Source organism: Felis catus, chromosome B3, assembly GCF_018350175.1.
Source record: "Felis catus isolate Fca126 chromosome B3, F.catus_Fca126_mat1.0, whole genome shotgun sequence".
NCBI lineage: Eukaryota > Metazoa > Chordata > Mammalia > Carnivora > Felidae > Felis > Felis catus.
In genome coordinates, this window is record NC_058373.1 from 61,214,613 (window position 1) to 61,228,838 (window position 14,226).

A 14,226-nucleotide genomic window follows, 5' to 3' on the forward strand; every position below is an offset into this window, starting at 1 on the left:
TATGTTGAAGTGACAACTAGGTTCACAAACTTCAGTCTGGGACAAGCCATTCACAAGTAGGGGGTTGAGGTGACTGCCAGTGCCTGCCTTTCCTGGTGACAACAGTGCCAGTTCCTGACTGGTTGTTCCCTACTTGGCACCGAAACCCTGTAACTTCCATTACACCTCTAATATGCTGTTGGGAGAAATTAAACATGTGGAGGGCATCCCAATCCCAGAAGTTTCCAAATCCCCAGTCACCTGAAGACCAAAGACACCATCCCCTATCCTCCTCTGTTCTACCTTTTGTTTTCTCAGGACTGAATTGGAAAGAGTAAAAACATAAAGTCCTTATATTTATCAATTTTCATAACTTTTCCAATTGGGGTTTCCAAAACCCCACCTAAGACTCAATTCCAATGCGTTAGAAAAGCCAACCTAGAGGATGAAATCCGAATGAAAAGAAGCCACAGATCTGGCTCAAATCCCGGAGGACCCCTGAAGCCCATGATCTGACTGTGAGCCCCGGGAGAACAGGAGATTTGCCTGGCTGTGTCTCCAGAGCCTAGGGCCTATGTGATGACTGAATGGATGGATGAATTTCTAGCTGGCCTCAAGCCCTTTCACATAGCTACCCTCTCCTCCTTGGTCCCCCAAGCCAGCTCCAGGTGCCCCAGCTGCCCTTTCCCTGGGGGGGCAGCAGGTGCATCATCTCCTGACCGGTCACCCTGCTCCCTGACCGCTCAGGCTCTGCTCCCTGAAAAACAGACATAATTGGACCAGGCTGACTCTGTTCCCTCCCATGCCCATCCCTAGAACCTCTCCTAGTTTGTGTCTGCCAGCCTAGTCCAGCTGCTTAGGGCATCTGCTCTAGCCCTGGACACTTCACCCTACACTGCTGCCCACCCAAGCTCCGGGGCCCTAAGGGCAAGAGAGGAGATGCAGCCTGCCCTGCTTTGATATTTTGAGTTTATAAATAGGAATTGGTGGAGAAGTGGAGCAAATGAAAGGAAGCACGAGTTGGGGGAGGAGGGGAAGGGAAGGAACTTTGGGGTGTGAGGGAGGGAGTGGGGGGAGGAGAGTACCACTGAGGCAGGAATGGAGGCTGGAGGGGGAGTAGAAGGGAGAAAGGAGGTGGGAAAGAAGCACTGAGAAGAGAGAGGGTGGGGCAGGGGTGGGGGCAGGTGGACCCGAGAGTACAGAACAAAGGAAATTCTTAGGAGGAGGAACAAGAAGGGTGGGAGGGGATTGAAACCCGGTGAAGATGCCCTTGCCCAGCGTGAAGAAGCAACACAGACTCTGCCCTCAGCAGCCGTGTGAGGCATCGAGGCGGTAGACGGGTGAGCTGCCAGCCTTTCCTGGTCAGGCCAGTCCCTGCCCTGTCGGTGGAGGGATGCTGGGGAGCTTCCTAAATACTCCTCTGCACCTCCTCATGTCGTCCCTAGAGTGGAAATAGTGCCGGCTTCCTAGGGCTGCGTGCGAGTGGTGGAGAGCCCTGTGCGTGGGCCCAGGGCCTGGCGGGAAGGCAGCCCAAGGGGACCTGGAGCCAGACTAACAAACCCCAGCCTCAGTTCCCTGGGACCCAGGGTCAGTTAGCACAATGCCCCACCCATCAGAAGGGCCGAGAAACACACTTCTTTGGAAGAAGAAGCTTTCTCTCTCAGCCCCAGTCCCTGCCCACCACAAATGAAATCAAGTAAAATCAGGTGTTCCGAATAGAGGGCAGTCTGCACCTGCCTCCAGGCGGCGGGGCGGGGCGGGGCGGGGTGGGGGTGGGGGAGAAGGATCACAACCAGGCCTGACCCGCCTCTCCGGCGGCCTGCCGGCTCCGCTGCCTTCTCAGCTGTCGCATGCTGACCCACCACCCTGCCTGCCCTTCCAGGAGGAGTTTGGAGCCAGCGCAGCCCTGCTGTCTGCCAAGGAAGCTCTGTTGGTCTGGTGCCAGCGGAAGACGGCCTGCTATGCCAATGTCAACATCACCGACTTCTCCCGCAGCTGGAGTGACGGACTCGGCTTCAGTGCCCTTATCCATGCACACAGGTGCGAGTGAGGGAGAGCAGACCCAGCACCCTCCCAGCCCGACCTGGCCTGAGGCCGGATTCAGCCTCCCTCCTGGAGGTCTTCACCACCAAGCCAACTACCAAGAATGGGCTTGGGTCCTCAACCTGCTCATCTCCCACATCCCTCTGGGCCCTGAACCCTGGGTCTGGGAGTAGAGATGGCTGATGGCCAAGGCCCTCGCCCTTTCCTAGGAAATCTCATGGAATTGGCCAGGTTTGCCTTGACCCCTGCCTTTCTCCAATGTCTGTGTCATCGCTGACTCTATTCTCAGTCCTCTCCCTCGCAAGTACCTGCCCTTTTGAGCTTCTCCCCCTACCCATAAGCCAGGCCCCTGAGCGAAATTAGCCCTCCTCTCTCTACAGGTGCCCTATTCCTTCATTAGGGTTTCAGGTTACCGGCAGGGGAAACCAATACCCGGGTGGCCAATAGGAGCTTGCTTGCCTTTGTAACAAGTCCACTTAAACCCAAGCAGTAAATTTCTCTGGTGAAGAGCTGTGCCTGCTTTCTGTTCAGGCCAGACCTGCTTGACTACTGCTCCCTGCGTTCCGAGCGCCCACTACACAACCTCGACTTGGCTTTCCGCGTAGCTGAGCAGGAGCTGGGCATTGCTCAGCTGCTGGACCCCGAGGACGTGGCTGCTCTCCAGCCCGATGAACGCTCCATCATGACCTACGTCTCCCTCTACTACCACCACTTCTCCCGCCTGCACCACGAGCAGACTGTCCAGAGGAGACTCGCTAAGGTTGGTGAAAGAGCAGAGGTGGCCTCGAGGAGAGATGAACATGGGCTCTGGAGTCGGACCTAGGTTTAAAGCCTGCATCTGCCACTTCCTAGTTGTGTGGCCTTGGCCATGTCCTCTAACTTTACCGTGCGTCCTCTGTCCATTGGAGCCCATAATGCTTGGGGTGACAGAAGGCTGCTATGAGTGCTTGGGAGTGTGAGCACAGTGCCTGGCAAACAGAGAAAGCCAGGTGAGCACCATCCTCTCCAGTCCCTCCCCTCTCCCCCTGCTCGTAGGCTGTTAAGCCCCTAATGAGATTGAAAGGCTCAGAGAGCCAGACTCTGCAAGGACAAGCACAGAAGCAGCTGTGCTGGGCGCAGTCCATGTTTTCGGGGCTCTCCTACTCTCTGGGCACGGCGGCAGGCATGGAAGCCTGGGGAGGCTGTTCTCAGGGTTGGTGTCTTGGTTGGGCATGGGGGAGAAGATCCAGGCCAAGGGCTCTGAGCTGTTTTAGGGATGTGGGGGCCTCAGGAAAGGGAAAGGTGGCTCAGAAAAAGAATAGTACTCCCCAGAAGTGAGGCCAAATGGGGTAAAATAAGATGGAGGAAAACAGGGCGGATGCCCCACACTCCTGGGTCTAAGTGTGCAATGCAGGCAAACCTGATTCTCTGGGGGCTGGGAGGACCCCACTTTAGTGCAACCTCAGCTAGGGGAAAGAGCCTCCACCCACCTGGGCAACCTTGGCAGTCACCGAGCATCCAAAAGGGGAGCACCTCCGTTCCAGGGCCTGCCCCGAGGTGCTGCCCGAGGCCTTCCCGTGCCTCCCCCAGATCCTGCTTCAGCTCCAGGAGACAGAGGAGCTGCAGACCCAGTACGAGCAGCTAGTGGCCGACCTGCTGCGCTGGATTGCGGAGAAGCAGGTGCAGCTGGAGGCACGGGATTTCCCAGACTCCCTGCCTGCCATGCGCCAGCTACTGGTGGCCTTTGCCTTCTTCCGCACCCAGGAGAAGCCACCACGGCTGCAGCAGCGAGGGGCCACAGAGGCCCTGCTCTTCCGGCTGCAGACGGCACTCCGAGCCCAGAATCGCAGGCTCTTCCTGCCTCACGAGGGCCTGGGCCCCGCAGAGCTGTCCCAGCGCTGGGCAGTCCTGGAGCGGGCAGAGGCCTCAAGAAGCCAAGCCCTGCTGCGGAGGATCCTACAGCTAGAGCGGCTGGAAACCCTGGCCCGGCGCTTCCAGCGCAAGGCAGCCCTCAGGGAGAACTTTCTGACAGACACAGAGCAAATGTTGGACAAGGCCACAGCTGCCACTCCACCAGCCAGCCTGGCCACAGTGGACGCAGCTGCCCAGAGACTGGGCATGCTGGAGGCCAGCATCCTGCCCCAGGAGGGGCGCTTCCAGGCCCTGGCCGAGATCGCAGACATCCTTCAGCAGGAGCAGCACCATGGCTGGGCAGATGTGGCCCGCAGGTGAGCCTGGGGTGCGGAAATCATCCTCAAAACAGGCTAAGGCCTTCCTATCATATCCTTATGTTTACCTGTGCCCATTCCTGGCCATAGAGGTCTGATCTATAGGTTCAGGGCTCTCTTTAAAAGATCTAACTCCCACTGATGCCTGAAGTTCCAGCGCCCTCAATTCCCCATTTTTAGTAAAGCACTGCCCTTTCTAGATACTTCTTATCAACTCATTCACTGAACAAGTATTTGTTGTCTACTATGTCCCAAGCTCAGTTCTAGGCACTGGAGATTTAGTAGTGAGGAGGAGAAACCATAATGCCTCCCCTCACAGAGCTTACACACTACTAAGGAAAACAGACGAATTAAAATAGATATATAGTACGTGCAATAGTGATTAAAAAAAAATGGTAACAAGATAGGGGATTATGAGGTGCCAACATGGGTGGCGGGGGTTAGATCAGGTGGCCAGAGGAGATTGACTTTTGAGCAAAGACCAGGAAGAAGCAGAGACCAGAAGAGGGGCCCAGCTGTAGAGATACGGGGACACACTATACCAGGCATAGGGAAGGCACATGCCTGCCATGTTTGGAAAATAGCATGGAGGCCGCTGTTGGTCAAAGTGAACAAGTAGTGGTTGAGGTCAAGGAGGTACAAGGGCAAAGGGTGGGGGTAGAGATCATGCTGGGATCTGTAGGACGCAGTAAAGATGGGGTTTACTCACAGAAGGATGGGGAATTCAACACAGGAGGGCTGGAATGAAGGAGTGGCACAATCTGACTCCTGTTCGACAACGATCGTTCTGGATGCCTTGTCAGGCACAGACTGAAGGGACAGAAGCAAAGACCACTTATGCAGCTATTGCAATAATCTAGGCCAGAGAAGCAATGCAGGTGATGAGAAATGGTGGGATTTTGCATATATTTTGAATCCAAGAGGATTTACAGACAGATCAGATGCGGAGTGTGAGAAATTCAGTTATCAAGCCCTTTAGCCCAGGCACCTAGAAGGATGGAGTTGCTATCATCAGAGATGGAGACTGGAAAGGTTTGGGGGCCCTGTTGGCCTGAGCCACACAGACCCTCCATCTAGCTTCTCTGCCTGTGTTTAAGAAGCAGGAACACAGTGCCCCGACAGCCATAGGCTAGAATGCTCCAAGCCCCCAGTCACTGGGCTCAGGCTCCTCCATGACAGCCAAGCACCCCCACCAGGTGTAGACCCCAAGGTGGCTTCCCTATCCCAGCCCAGTGAAGACCCCACCCCACCCCCTATTTTCACATCCTCCAGGCAACTGGAGATCACTGGGCGCTGGGAGCAACTCCTTCGGCGTCTCCAAGGGCAGAAGAAGCAGATGGCAGGTCTGCAAGTTGTGCTGAGCCTGCTGCAGGAGGTGGAGACTGCCTCCAACCAGCTCAAGGAGCTACAGGTGGGCCCTGGACCAGCAGGCCCCTGGGTGACACAGCACCAACACTCGTGATGACCCAGCACTCTGGGACAGCAGTGATCACTTGTCCATCCCTGGCCAGGTGCTGGCCAGCTCCACGGCCTGTGGGCAGCAGCTGGCTGAGACAGTGGAGCTGCTGCAGAAGCATGACCTGCTGGAGGCCCAGGTCTCAGCCCACGGGGCCCATGTGCGCCATCTTGGCCTCCAGACCTCACAGCTGGACTCCTCCCTGGGTACTACTGTGGAGGTGCTGCAGGCCAAGGCCCAGGCACTGGCCCAGCTTCACGGGAGCCTGGTGTCTCTTCTAAGGGCCCGGTAAGAGCTCACCCAGCTCTCCTACCTTCTCTAGAACTTTTCTGGAACCCAATTTACCTCCTGCCCTGGTTAAAATACTGCTGACTTGGCAACTTCCTCCACATTGACCTTCACCTCTAAGTCTTCTGTTCCCCTGTTGAGTTACCAGGAAAAAGAAAACTCCTATCTAAGGGGGAGTGTCTGCACCTGGTGGGGAGCCCCCTCCCCAGTCCCTTTGGTGCCCCTTGCCATCCCTCAGGCGCACCTTGCTGGAGCAGACCCTGCAGCAGGCAGAGTTCCTGCACAACTGCGAGGAGGAGGAAACCTGGTTGAGGGAGCACGAACAGCTGGTGGAGGATGAAGCCCTGGGCCGGGACCTTAGCCAGATCAGAGCAGCCCTGCAGAAACACAAGGTCCGTGTGACCCTGGGCCCTGCCCCAGTCCCCACCTGGCCCTGCCCTTCCCTTCCCTTTCCTTCCCTTCACCCAGCTCTGCACCCTGCCAGGCCCTGGAAGCCGAGCTCCGCCACCACCAGGCCGTGTGCACTGATCTCGTGCGGAGGGGATGCGACCTGGGAGCCCGCGGGCACCCCACGCGGCCAGACCCCTGGGAGCGGGCCCAGGCACTGCAGGGCGCGTGGCAGCGGCTCCGGGCCTCCACAGCCAGGCGGGGCGCTCGGCTGCAGGCGGCTATGCTCGTCCAGGAGGTAGTTAGGCTACGGATGCGGGGGGCCGGGCAGGCGTGTGGGGTCGGCCCGTGCCCAGCCTGCCCTCCTGCCCGCAGTACTTCAGTGATGCGGCTGACGCGGCCTCGTGGCTGCGGGAGCAGCATTCGGCTCTGGAGAGCGCGTCCCGCGGGCGGGACCAGACGGCCGCAGAGGCCCTGCTGCTGCGCCACCAGCGACTGGAGCGTAGCCTGCACGCCTTCGGGATGGAGCTACGGCGACTGGACAAGCAGGCACGGGCGGCCGCAACCCAAGTGTCCCTTACCGTACGTGTGGCACGGCAGGGACCCAGAACTACAGGCCTCCAGCACCAAATGCACATGTGGTCTGAGCACTACGCCCCGTCTCCCGTGACCACACACAGAGGGTGGAAATGGAAGGGCTTTTGTGGCCCCTGACCTGGGAATCTTAGCTTCAGGCTTGGGGGTGCCCCACCCCTCCTCAGCAACTTCTTATTGGCTGCCCCAGTCCGATTAGTGGAATCTTATCTGCATGTTTGTAGAAGTCATCCGAGGATAGTTTGGTTTTGCTCATGTTGCCCACCAGTTTCCATGCACTAATCCGGTTCCTCCTGGAACCACCCCAGGTACAACCATTGGCCCCACCCTGCCAAGCCTCGTGTTTAGGGGAGTGCCCTCTGGACACACTGCCCTGTGTCCTGTCAGCACAGGTGGTATCTGCCCTGAGCTCTCCAAAGGAAGGCCCGAGGAACCTCCGGACCCGGAGTGAGGTTTCCTGCCACTCTGGGCCCCCAAGCACTCAGAAGATGGTCCTCTCCGCTGAGCTTGACCCTGACTTTGACCCTAACACCATACTCCAGACACAGGACTGCTTGAACCAGGACTATGAGGGCCTGGGGGCCCTGGCAAAGGTAACTAACACTTCTTGTTCAAGAAGTGTTCATGGAACACCTACTCTACACTGGACCCTGAACTGGGAGTCCAGAGACAGAGCAGTTGACTGGACGTGCTCGCTGCCCCCAAGGAGTTTACACAGGCAGAGAAGAGGAGAAACAGGTCATTAGATGGTGGTGGGTGTGATGGAAGCCCAGGTCAGGCTGGGAGTCAGGGAGGGCATCTCTGAGAGGAGGCCATTTAGGCTGTGACTGGAACAAGGAGAGGTTGAGAGCAGGCAAAGACAGGGGGAGGGCAGGAGAGATGGGGGCGACCATCCCCTGGGCAGTACCTATCGCCAGGCGGGCAGGAGGTCCTGGAGGAGTAAAGACCAGAGTGCCTGGAGCCGGGAAGTGAAGCTGGGAGTGGCAGATGGCTGGAGGAGAGCCTGGGGGGGAGAAGGGCGGGGCTAGGTAGAGCCAGGTCCCACAGAAGTATGGCTTGGACCTAAGAGCCAAGGGCTAGATCAAAAGAGCACACTCTACCAGGGCCCTTGACCTGGTATCAAGCTCTTGTCAGCTCCTTCCCCTGGACCTCCAACAGAGGGCGCAGGGCCCAGCAGTGGGGCAGGGGCCTTCTCTCGCCCTGGGGGGGAAGGGTATGGGGACCTGCTCCGAGTGCCCTAGGGGGAAACTGGCCCTTGCCCCCAACCTCTGGGCCGGCCTCTCCTCAGCACCGCAGAGCTCAGTTGGAGGAGGCAGTGGCCCTATTTGGCTTCTATGACTCATGTGGAGAGCTGCAGTCACGGCTGGAGACCCAGACCGCTCTGCTCCAAATGCTGCAGCCCCAGGCGGATGACTTGGAAGCCACGCGGCTCAAGTATAAGGTACTGCCCCTGTGGAGCCAAGGTGGGCGTCTTGGCTGCTTGGCCCTGCGGCCTTTCCGTATTCCTGTCCTTCTCCCTCCCCGCCTGCTCCTGCCTCTCCGTTATTCACTCCTGTGTCCTACTTCTCCATGTTAACTGTAGTCCTGTCTGGGAAGAAGAAGCAAGGGATCTGGCCTTGAATTATTTAGTTTTTATTGAGGTATAATTGATACACAACCTGATAGTAGTTGGAGGTATGCAACATAATGGTATGTCCGTGTGTATTGTGAAATGTACCCCACAGTAAGTCTAGTTAGCATCCATCCCCACACATAGTTACAGAATTGTCTTCTTGTAATGAGAACTTTTGAGATGGACTCTATTAGCAACTTTCAAAAATGCAACACAGGATTATTAACTATAGTCTCCAAACTATATATTCCATCCCCATGACTTACTTACATTATAGCTAGAAATTGGCACTTTTTGACCCCCTTTACCCATTTCACCCACCGCCTACCTCCCCACTTCTGACAGCCACCAATATGTCCTCTGTATCTATCTTGTTTGGCGCTTTTTAGATCCCACATACAAGTAAGATCATACAGTATTTATCTATCTCTGACTTACTTAGCATAATGCCCTCAAGGTCCATCTTTTGTACAGTGGTATATATGTATATCGCATTTGGTTTTGATTTTGTTTTTTAATAAATGTTTATTCACTTTTGAGAGAGAGAGAGAGAGAGCATGAGTAGGGGAGGGGCAGAGAGAGAGGAGGACAGAGGATCCAAAGTGGGCTGGTGAGCCTGGTGTGGGGCTCTAACTCACGAACCATGAGATCATGACCTGAGTCAAAGTCAGACGCTCAACCAACTAAGCCACCCAGGCGCCCCTCTTTTTTTTTTTTTTAAGGTTTATTATTTATTTTGAAAGAAAGCATGTGTACACTCACCAGCTCTCAATCAGGGTAGGAGCAGAGAGGGAGGGAGAAAGCAAGAATCCCAAGTAGGCTCCCTGATATCAGCACACAGCCAGACTGAGGGCTCAATCTCACGAACCAAACAGTGAGATTGTGACCTGAGCTGAAATCAAGAATCGGAAGCTTAACCAACTGACCCGCCCAGGCACCCCTTTGCCACATTTTCTTTGTCCATCCATCACTGGATGCTAGGTTGGTTCTATATGTTGGCTATTGTAAATAATGCCTCTATGACTATGGGGGTGTAGCTATCTTTTCAAATTAGTGTCTTCATTTTCTTTGGATTAAATACCCAGACGTGAAATTGCTGAATCATAGGCTGGATCTATTTTTCATTTTTTGAGGAACCTCTGTATTACTTCCATAGTTGCTGCACCAGTTTATATTCCTACCAACACAATGGCTTCCTTTTTTCCACCTTCTTGCCAACACTTATTTCTAGCCATTTTTTAATCTTTTATTTAAGAAAAATTTGTTTAACGTTCATTTATTTTTAAGAGAGAGACAGAGACAGAGTGTGAGCCAGGGAGGGGTAGAGAGAGAGGGAGACACAGAATCTGAAGCAGGCGCCAGGCTCTGAGCTGTCAGCACAGAGCCCGATGCAGGGCTCAAGCCCACAAACTGTGGATTATGACCTGAACTGAAGTCTGACGGTTAACCAACTGAGCCACCCAGGAGTCCCTCTAACCCTTTTTTTTTTTTTAATTTTTTATTTATTTTTGAGAGAGAGTATGCACAAGCTGGGGAGGGACAGAGAGAAAGAGAGAAGTTCTGAAGCAGGCTCCACACTGACAGCAGAGACCCCAACGTGGGGCTCAAACGCATGAACCATGAGATCATACCTGAACCGAAGCTAGATGCTTAACCAGCTGAGCCACCCAGGTGCCCCTATTTATAGTCTTTTTGAAAACAGCCATCCTGACTGGTGTGAGGTGACATCTTGTTGTCATTTTTATCTGTTTCCCTGATAAAGGGTGATGCTGAGCATCTTTTCCTGTGTCTGTTGGCCACCTGTATGTCATCTTTGGAGAAATGTCTATTCAGGTCCTCTGCCTGTTTTGGAAACAGATTATTTGTTTTGGGTGTTGCATTTATTGTTGTGTACGGTGTAAGGTAGGGATCCAGTTTCATATTTTGCACATGGCTGTCCAGTTTTCCCAACACCATTTATTGAAGAGACTATCTATTCCCCATTCTTGGCTCCTTTGTCATAAATTAATCAACTCTATGTGCACGGGTTTATTTCTGGACTCTCTATTCTGTTCCACTGATCTATATGTCTGTTTTTATGTCAATACCACATTATTTTGATCATTATAAATAATTACTACAGTTTACTATAGTAAACTATACAGTTTGAAATCAGGGAGCGTGATGCCTTAACTGATGTCTTGAGAAAGACTTTTTTTTTTTTCTCAAGATTGTTTTGGCTATTCCACACAAATAGGATTTTGCATTTCCGTACAAATTTTAGGATTGTTCTATATCTGTGAAAAATGCTATTAGAATTTTTATCAGGATTACAGTAAATGTATAGATTGCTTTGAGTGGTTTAGACATTTTAACAATGTTAATTCTTCTAATCCATGTGCACAGAATATATTTCCATTTGTGGGGGGGTGGGGTTTCCAAACTTCTTTCATCGATGTTTTCAGTGTACAGGTCTTTTATCTCTTCGGTTACTTATTCGTAGGTTTGTTTTTTTTTTTAATGCAACTGTAAATGAGATTGTTTTCTTAATTTCTCTTTCTGGTGATTCATTCATTATTAGTGTATAGAAATGCAAAATATTCCTTTATATTGATTTTGTACCTTGAAACTTTACTGAATTGATTTATTCTAACACTTTGTTGGTGGAATCTTTAGGGTTTTCTATATATAATACCACGTCATCTGCAAATAATAACAGTTTTACTTCTTGCTTTATAATTTGGATACCTAGCCTTGAATTTTTAATTATTTTTTTTTTCATTTTTATTTATTTTTGGGACAGAGAGAGACAGAGCATGAACGGGGGAGGGGCAGAGAGAGAGGGAGACACAGAATCGGAAACAGGCTCCAGGCTCTGAGCCATCAGCCCAGAGCCTGACGCGGGGCTCGAACTCCCGAACCGCGAGATCGTGACCTGAGCTGAAGTCAGACGCCCAACCGACCGAGCCACCCAGGCGCCCCCCTTGCCTTGAATTTTTAAAGGGCCCTCCCAGCCCTTTAAGGACAGAGACCCCAGTCCTTCCAGAGGGTTGCTGCTCAGACACCTGCACAGCAGAGCATATCAGGTCATTTGTAGTCTTGAGTGCGGTGTGGGAAGAGAAGAAACTCGCTCAGGGCCTGGGTCTTCCTTTCCCCAGAATTTTCTCACTGCCCTGGCTGTGGGAAGGGGCTGCTTGACTGAGGTCAGCAGCTCTGCTGAGCAGCTGAAGCAGAGATGTCCTGAAGATGCCCCCAGAATTCAGCAACAGCAGGAGGAACTGAGCCAGAGGTAAGACGGAGGGAGCGCAGAGCAGTGGGGACAGGCTGGATGCATTGCCTGGGCCTGCACGCCTGCTGATGTGCCTCTGGAGATGCCAGGAGGAAACACCGGACATGTCAGAGACAGGGAGGAGAGGGCACAGGGACAGGCAGCCCGGCAGCAGCTATTGTGTGAACCCCCGGCCGCGGCCCCAGTATGGCTGTGGAGATGTCCCTGTGACCGAGACATCCCTGTTCGCTCTGCTCAGGTGGGGGCAGCTGGAAGCCCTGAAGAAAGAGAAGGAAATGCAGCTGGCACGCACCACGGACGTGTGCAGTTTTCTACACAAGTGCAGATCCACACAGGTCCAACTGCGAGACCTGATACTCCGGCTGGAAACCCTGGAGCTGGGGCAGTCAGAGGACAGCCACTGCGTCCTGCAGCTGGCCCAGCAGAAGATGCCGGCACTGGAGAGAAGCGTGTACCACTTGCAGAGGATCACCATCAAGTACCGCCTGGGTTCGGGCCCTGGGAGGCAGGGGAGGACTGAGCAGGGTTGTGGCATGAGGAATGGGACAGAAATTGGAGCACAGGCCGGATGTGCTGTCTGAAGGGCAGGGGCACAGGTGGGACACGGCGTGAGAAAATGCTCATGGGGAAAGGGCAGGCCACACAGGCTTGCTGTCCCACGGTGAGGGGGAGGCAGGAGTGCAGAGTCAACACCACTTTGCCTGGGGACTCCGAGCCCGGACACCAGGGCAGGGCACTGACTGGGCCGTGGGCCCCATCTCCCAGAGCTGAAGAGGCGGGCCCCACAGAAAATCAGTGCCTGAGAGGACAGGTGGAGACGCTGCAGGGGCTGCTGGAGCAGGTACAGCAGCACGTGGCCCGACAGGCCAGGGCCCAGGCCGAGGCACGGACACGGCAGAGCTTCCTACAGGACAGCCAGCAACTGCTGCTGTGGGCGGAGGGCGTCTGGGCTCGGCTGCACAGCGAGGAGAAGGCGGTGGACGTGGCCTCGGCCCAGAGGCTGCTGATGGAGCACGGAGACCTTCTGGAGGAGATACGGCTGCAGCAGGAGAGGTCCGGACGGGAGGCGGGATAGGATGTGCCTCAGGCTGGCTAAGGCCTGTGGGGACAGGACATCAGAGAGGGAGAGGCAGGAAGCAGGGCATCACTCAGGGTTGTAGTCCAGGCTGGTGTCCAACAGGTGCTTGGGGCAGGCTTAAAGGAGGGGGACGTAACCAACTGGTCCGGCATCCTGAATGCTTCAGGGAGGGACGCAGGGCAGAATCTGAACTTCGTGGAAGGTTCTGTCAAGTGTAGACCTGGCCATACCCCATCCAGGTGAACTTGATGGATTGTTTGAAATCAGGACAGCCTAGTCTCCCAAGCAATTCTGGGTAACCAGAATGGGAACCCCTGGAGTCAGATGACTCAGGACCCCCTCCCCTCCCCTCCCCTCCCCTCCCCTCCCCTCCCCTCCCCTCCCCCCATGGGACTAAGACACCCAACTCCTCAGCATGGCAAGGCCTCTCCTCCTGCGGGGACGATGCTACAGGTCTTCAGGCAGGCAGGGTCACCCGGTACAGTCTACAGGCTGTGCCCTGCGCGAGAGACCCTGACCGGTAGCCAAGTGGTCACTGAATCCATCCCGTCCTTTGTGCTCAAGACTCTACGAATGGTTCAGGGCAGCATCAGCTCAGAGGAAGTGGAGCCTTCAAGCTGGGTGCCTGTGGGCTCTTTCTAAATACTCATGGGCTGGCAGTGGCCTTGCAGTCAGGCATGTATGCGGTTTGAGTGATTTTTCTACTTGACTTTGCATCGGCATTGGGATGGTCCCCCGGAGCAAGGGTGTAACAAACCGGGAGCAGGGAAAGTATTGAGACCTCAGTGTGCTAGGCCTGTTACGTTCTGTGCATCACTAGTGGGCCAGGGCACAGCTGCCCTATGCAACAAGTGAACCAGGGGTCTAACCAGCCTCAGACCTCCTGCCAGCTACCCTTCTATCAGAGCTCCAAAATGAATGACCCAGTGAGAGGGGAGGAAGGGGGGTGAGAAGGAGATGGGGTTTGACCTTCTGCCTGTCGTCCTGGATAGGCTGCAGCAGCTGGAGGCCCAGGGCCAGCCCATTGCAGCCTCGGACTCTCCGGACTCCCAAGAGGTGGCCCGTGTTCTGAGGCTCCTGAGCCAGCGAGGCTGGGGACTGCAGGCCGCCTGGGAGCAGAGACGGCAGCAGCTGCAGGAGGGGCTGGAGCTGCATAGATTCGGCAGAGATGTAGATGACTTCACTGCCACTTGTGCCAGCCACGAGGCCTTCCTGCGGCAGGGCCACCTTGGGGTAGGAAGTCTGGAATACAGGGCTGCGGTGATGCTTCCCCATCACTGGAGGGAGCTTTGAAGTCAGTAGGCAGGGGTGGAG

At 54.7% G+C, this 14,226-nt stretch overlaps 1 protein-coding gene across 3 annotated transcripts in view; it reads left to right on the plus strand.

Moving 5' to 3' along the window:
- The window catches only part of SPTBN5 (spectrin beta, non-erythrocytic 5), a 47,527-nt gene that overhangs the window by 4,414 nt on the left and 28,887 nt on the right, over nucleotides 1–14,226 (plus strand). For 2 of the 3 annotated variants that reach the window (XM_045059497.1, XM_045059498.1), the window contains 14 exons: nucleotides 1,862–2,019; nucleotides 2,554–2,782; nucleotides 3,592–4,229; nucleotides 5,502–5,640; nucleotides 5,741–5,973; nucleotides 6,212–6,365; nucleotides 6,458–6,658; nucleotides 6,736–6,942; nucleotides 7,347–7,547; nucleotides 8,243–8,395; nucleotides 11,704–11,834; nucleotides 12,073–12,312; nucleotides 12,600–12,887; nucleotides 13,905–14,145. In XM_045059497.1, coding sequence (XP_044915432.1) covers nucleotides 1,862–2,019; nucleotides 2,554–2,782; nucleotides 3,592–4,229; nucleotides 5,502–5,640; nucleotides 5,741–5,973; nucleotides 6,212–6,365; nucleotides 6,458–6,658; nucleotides 6,736–6,942; nucleotides 7,347–7,547; nucleotides 8,243–8,395; nucleotides 11,704–11,834; nucleotides 12,073–12,312; nucleotides 12,600–12,887; nucleotides 13,905–14,145 — 3,213 coding nt within the window. Of the gene's footprint in view, nucleotides 1–1,861; nucleotides 2,020–2,553; nucleotides 2,783–2,856; nucleotides 3,012–3,591; nucleotides 4,230–5,501; nucleotides 5,641–5,740; nucleotides 5,974–6,211; nucleotides 6,366–6,457; nucleotides 6,659–6,735; nucleotides 6,943–7,346; nucleotides 7,548–8,242; nucleotides 8,396–11,703; nucleotides 11,835–12,072; nucleotides 12,313–12,599; nucleotides 12,888–13,904; nucleotides 14,146–14,226 lie in introns of those variants that run through there. The other variant, XM_045059499.1, reaches the window with a different exon arrangement.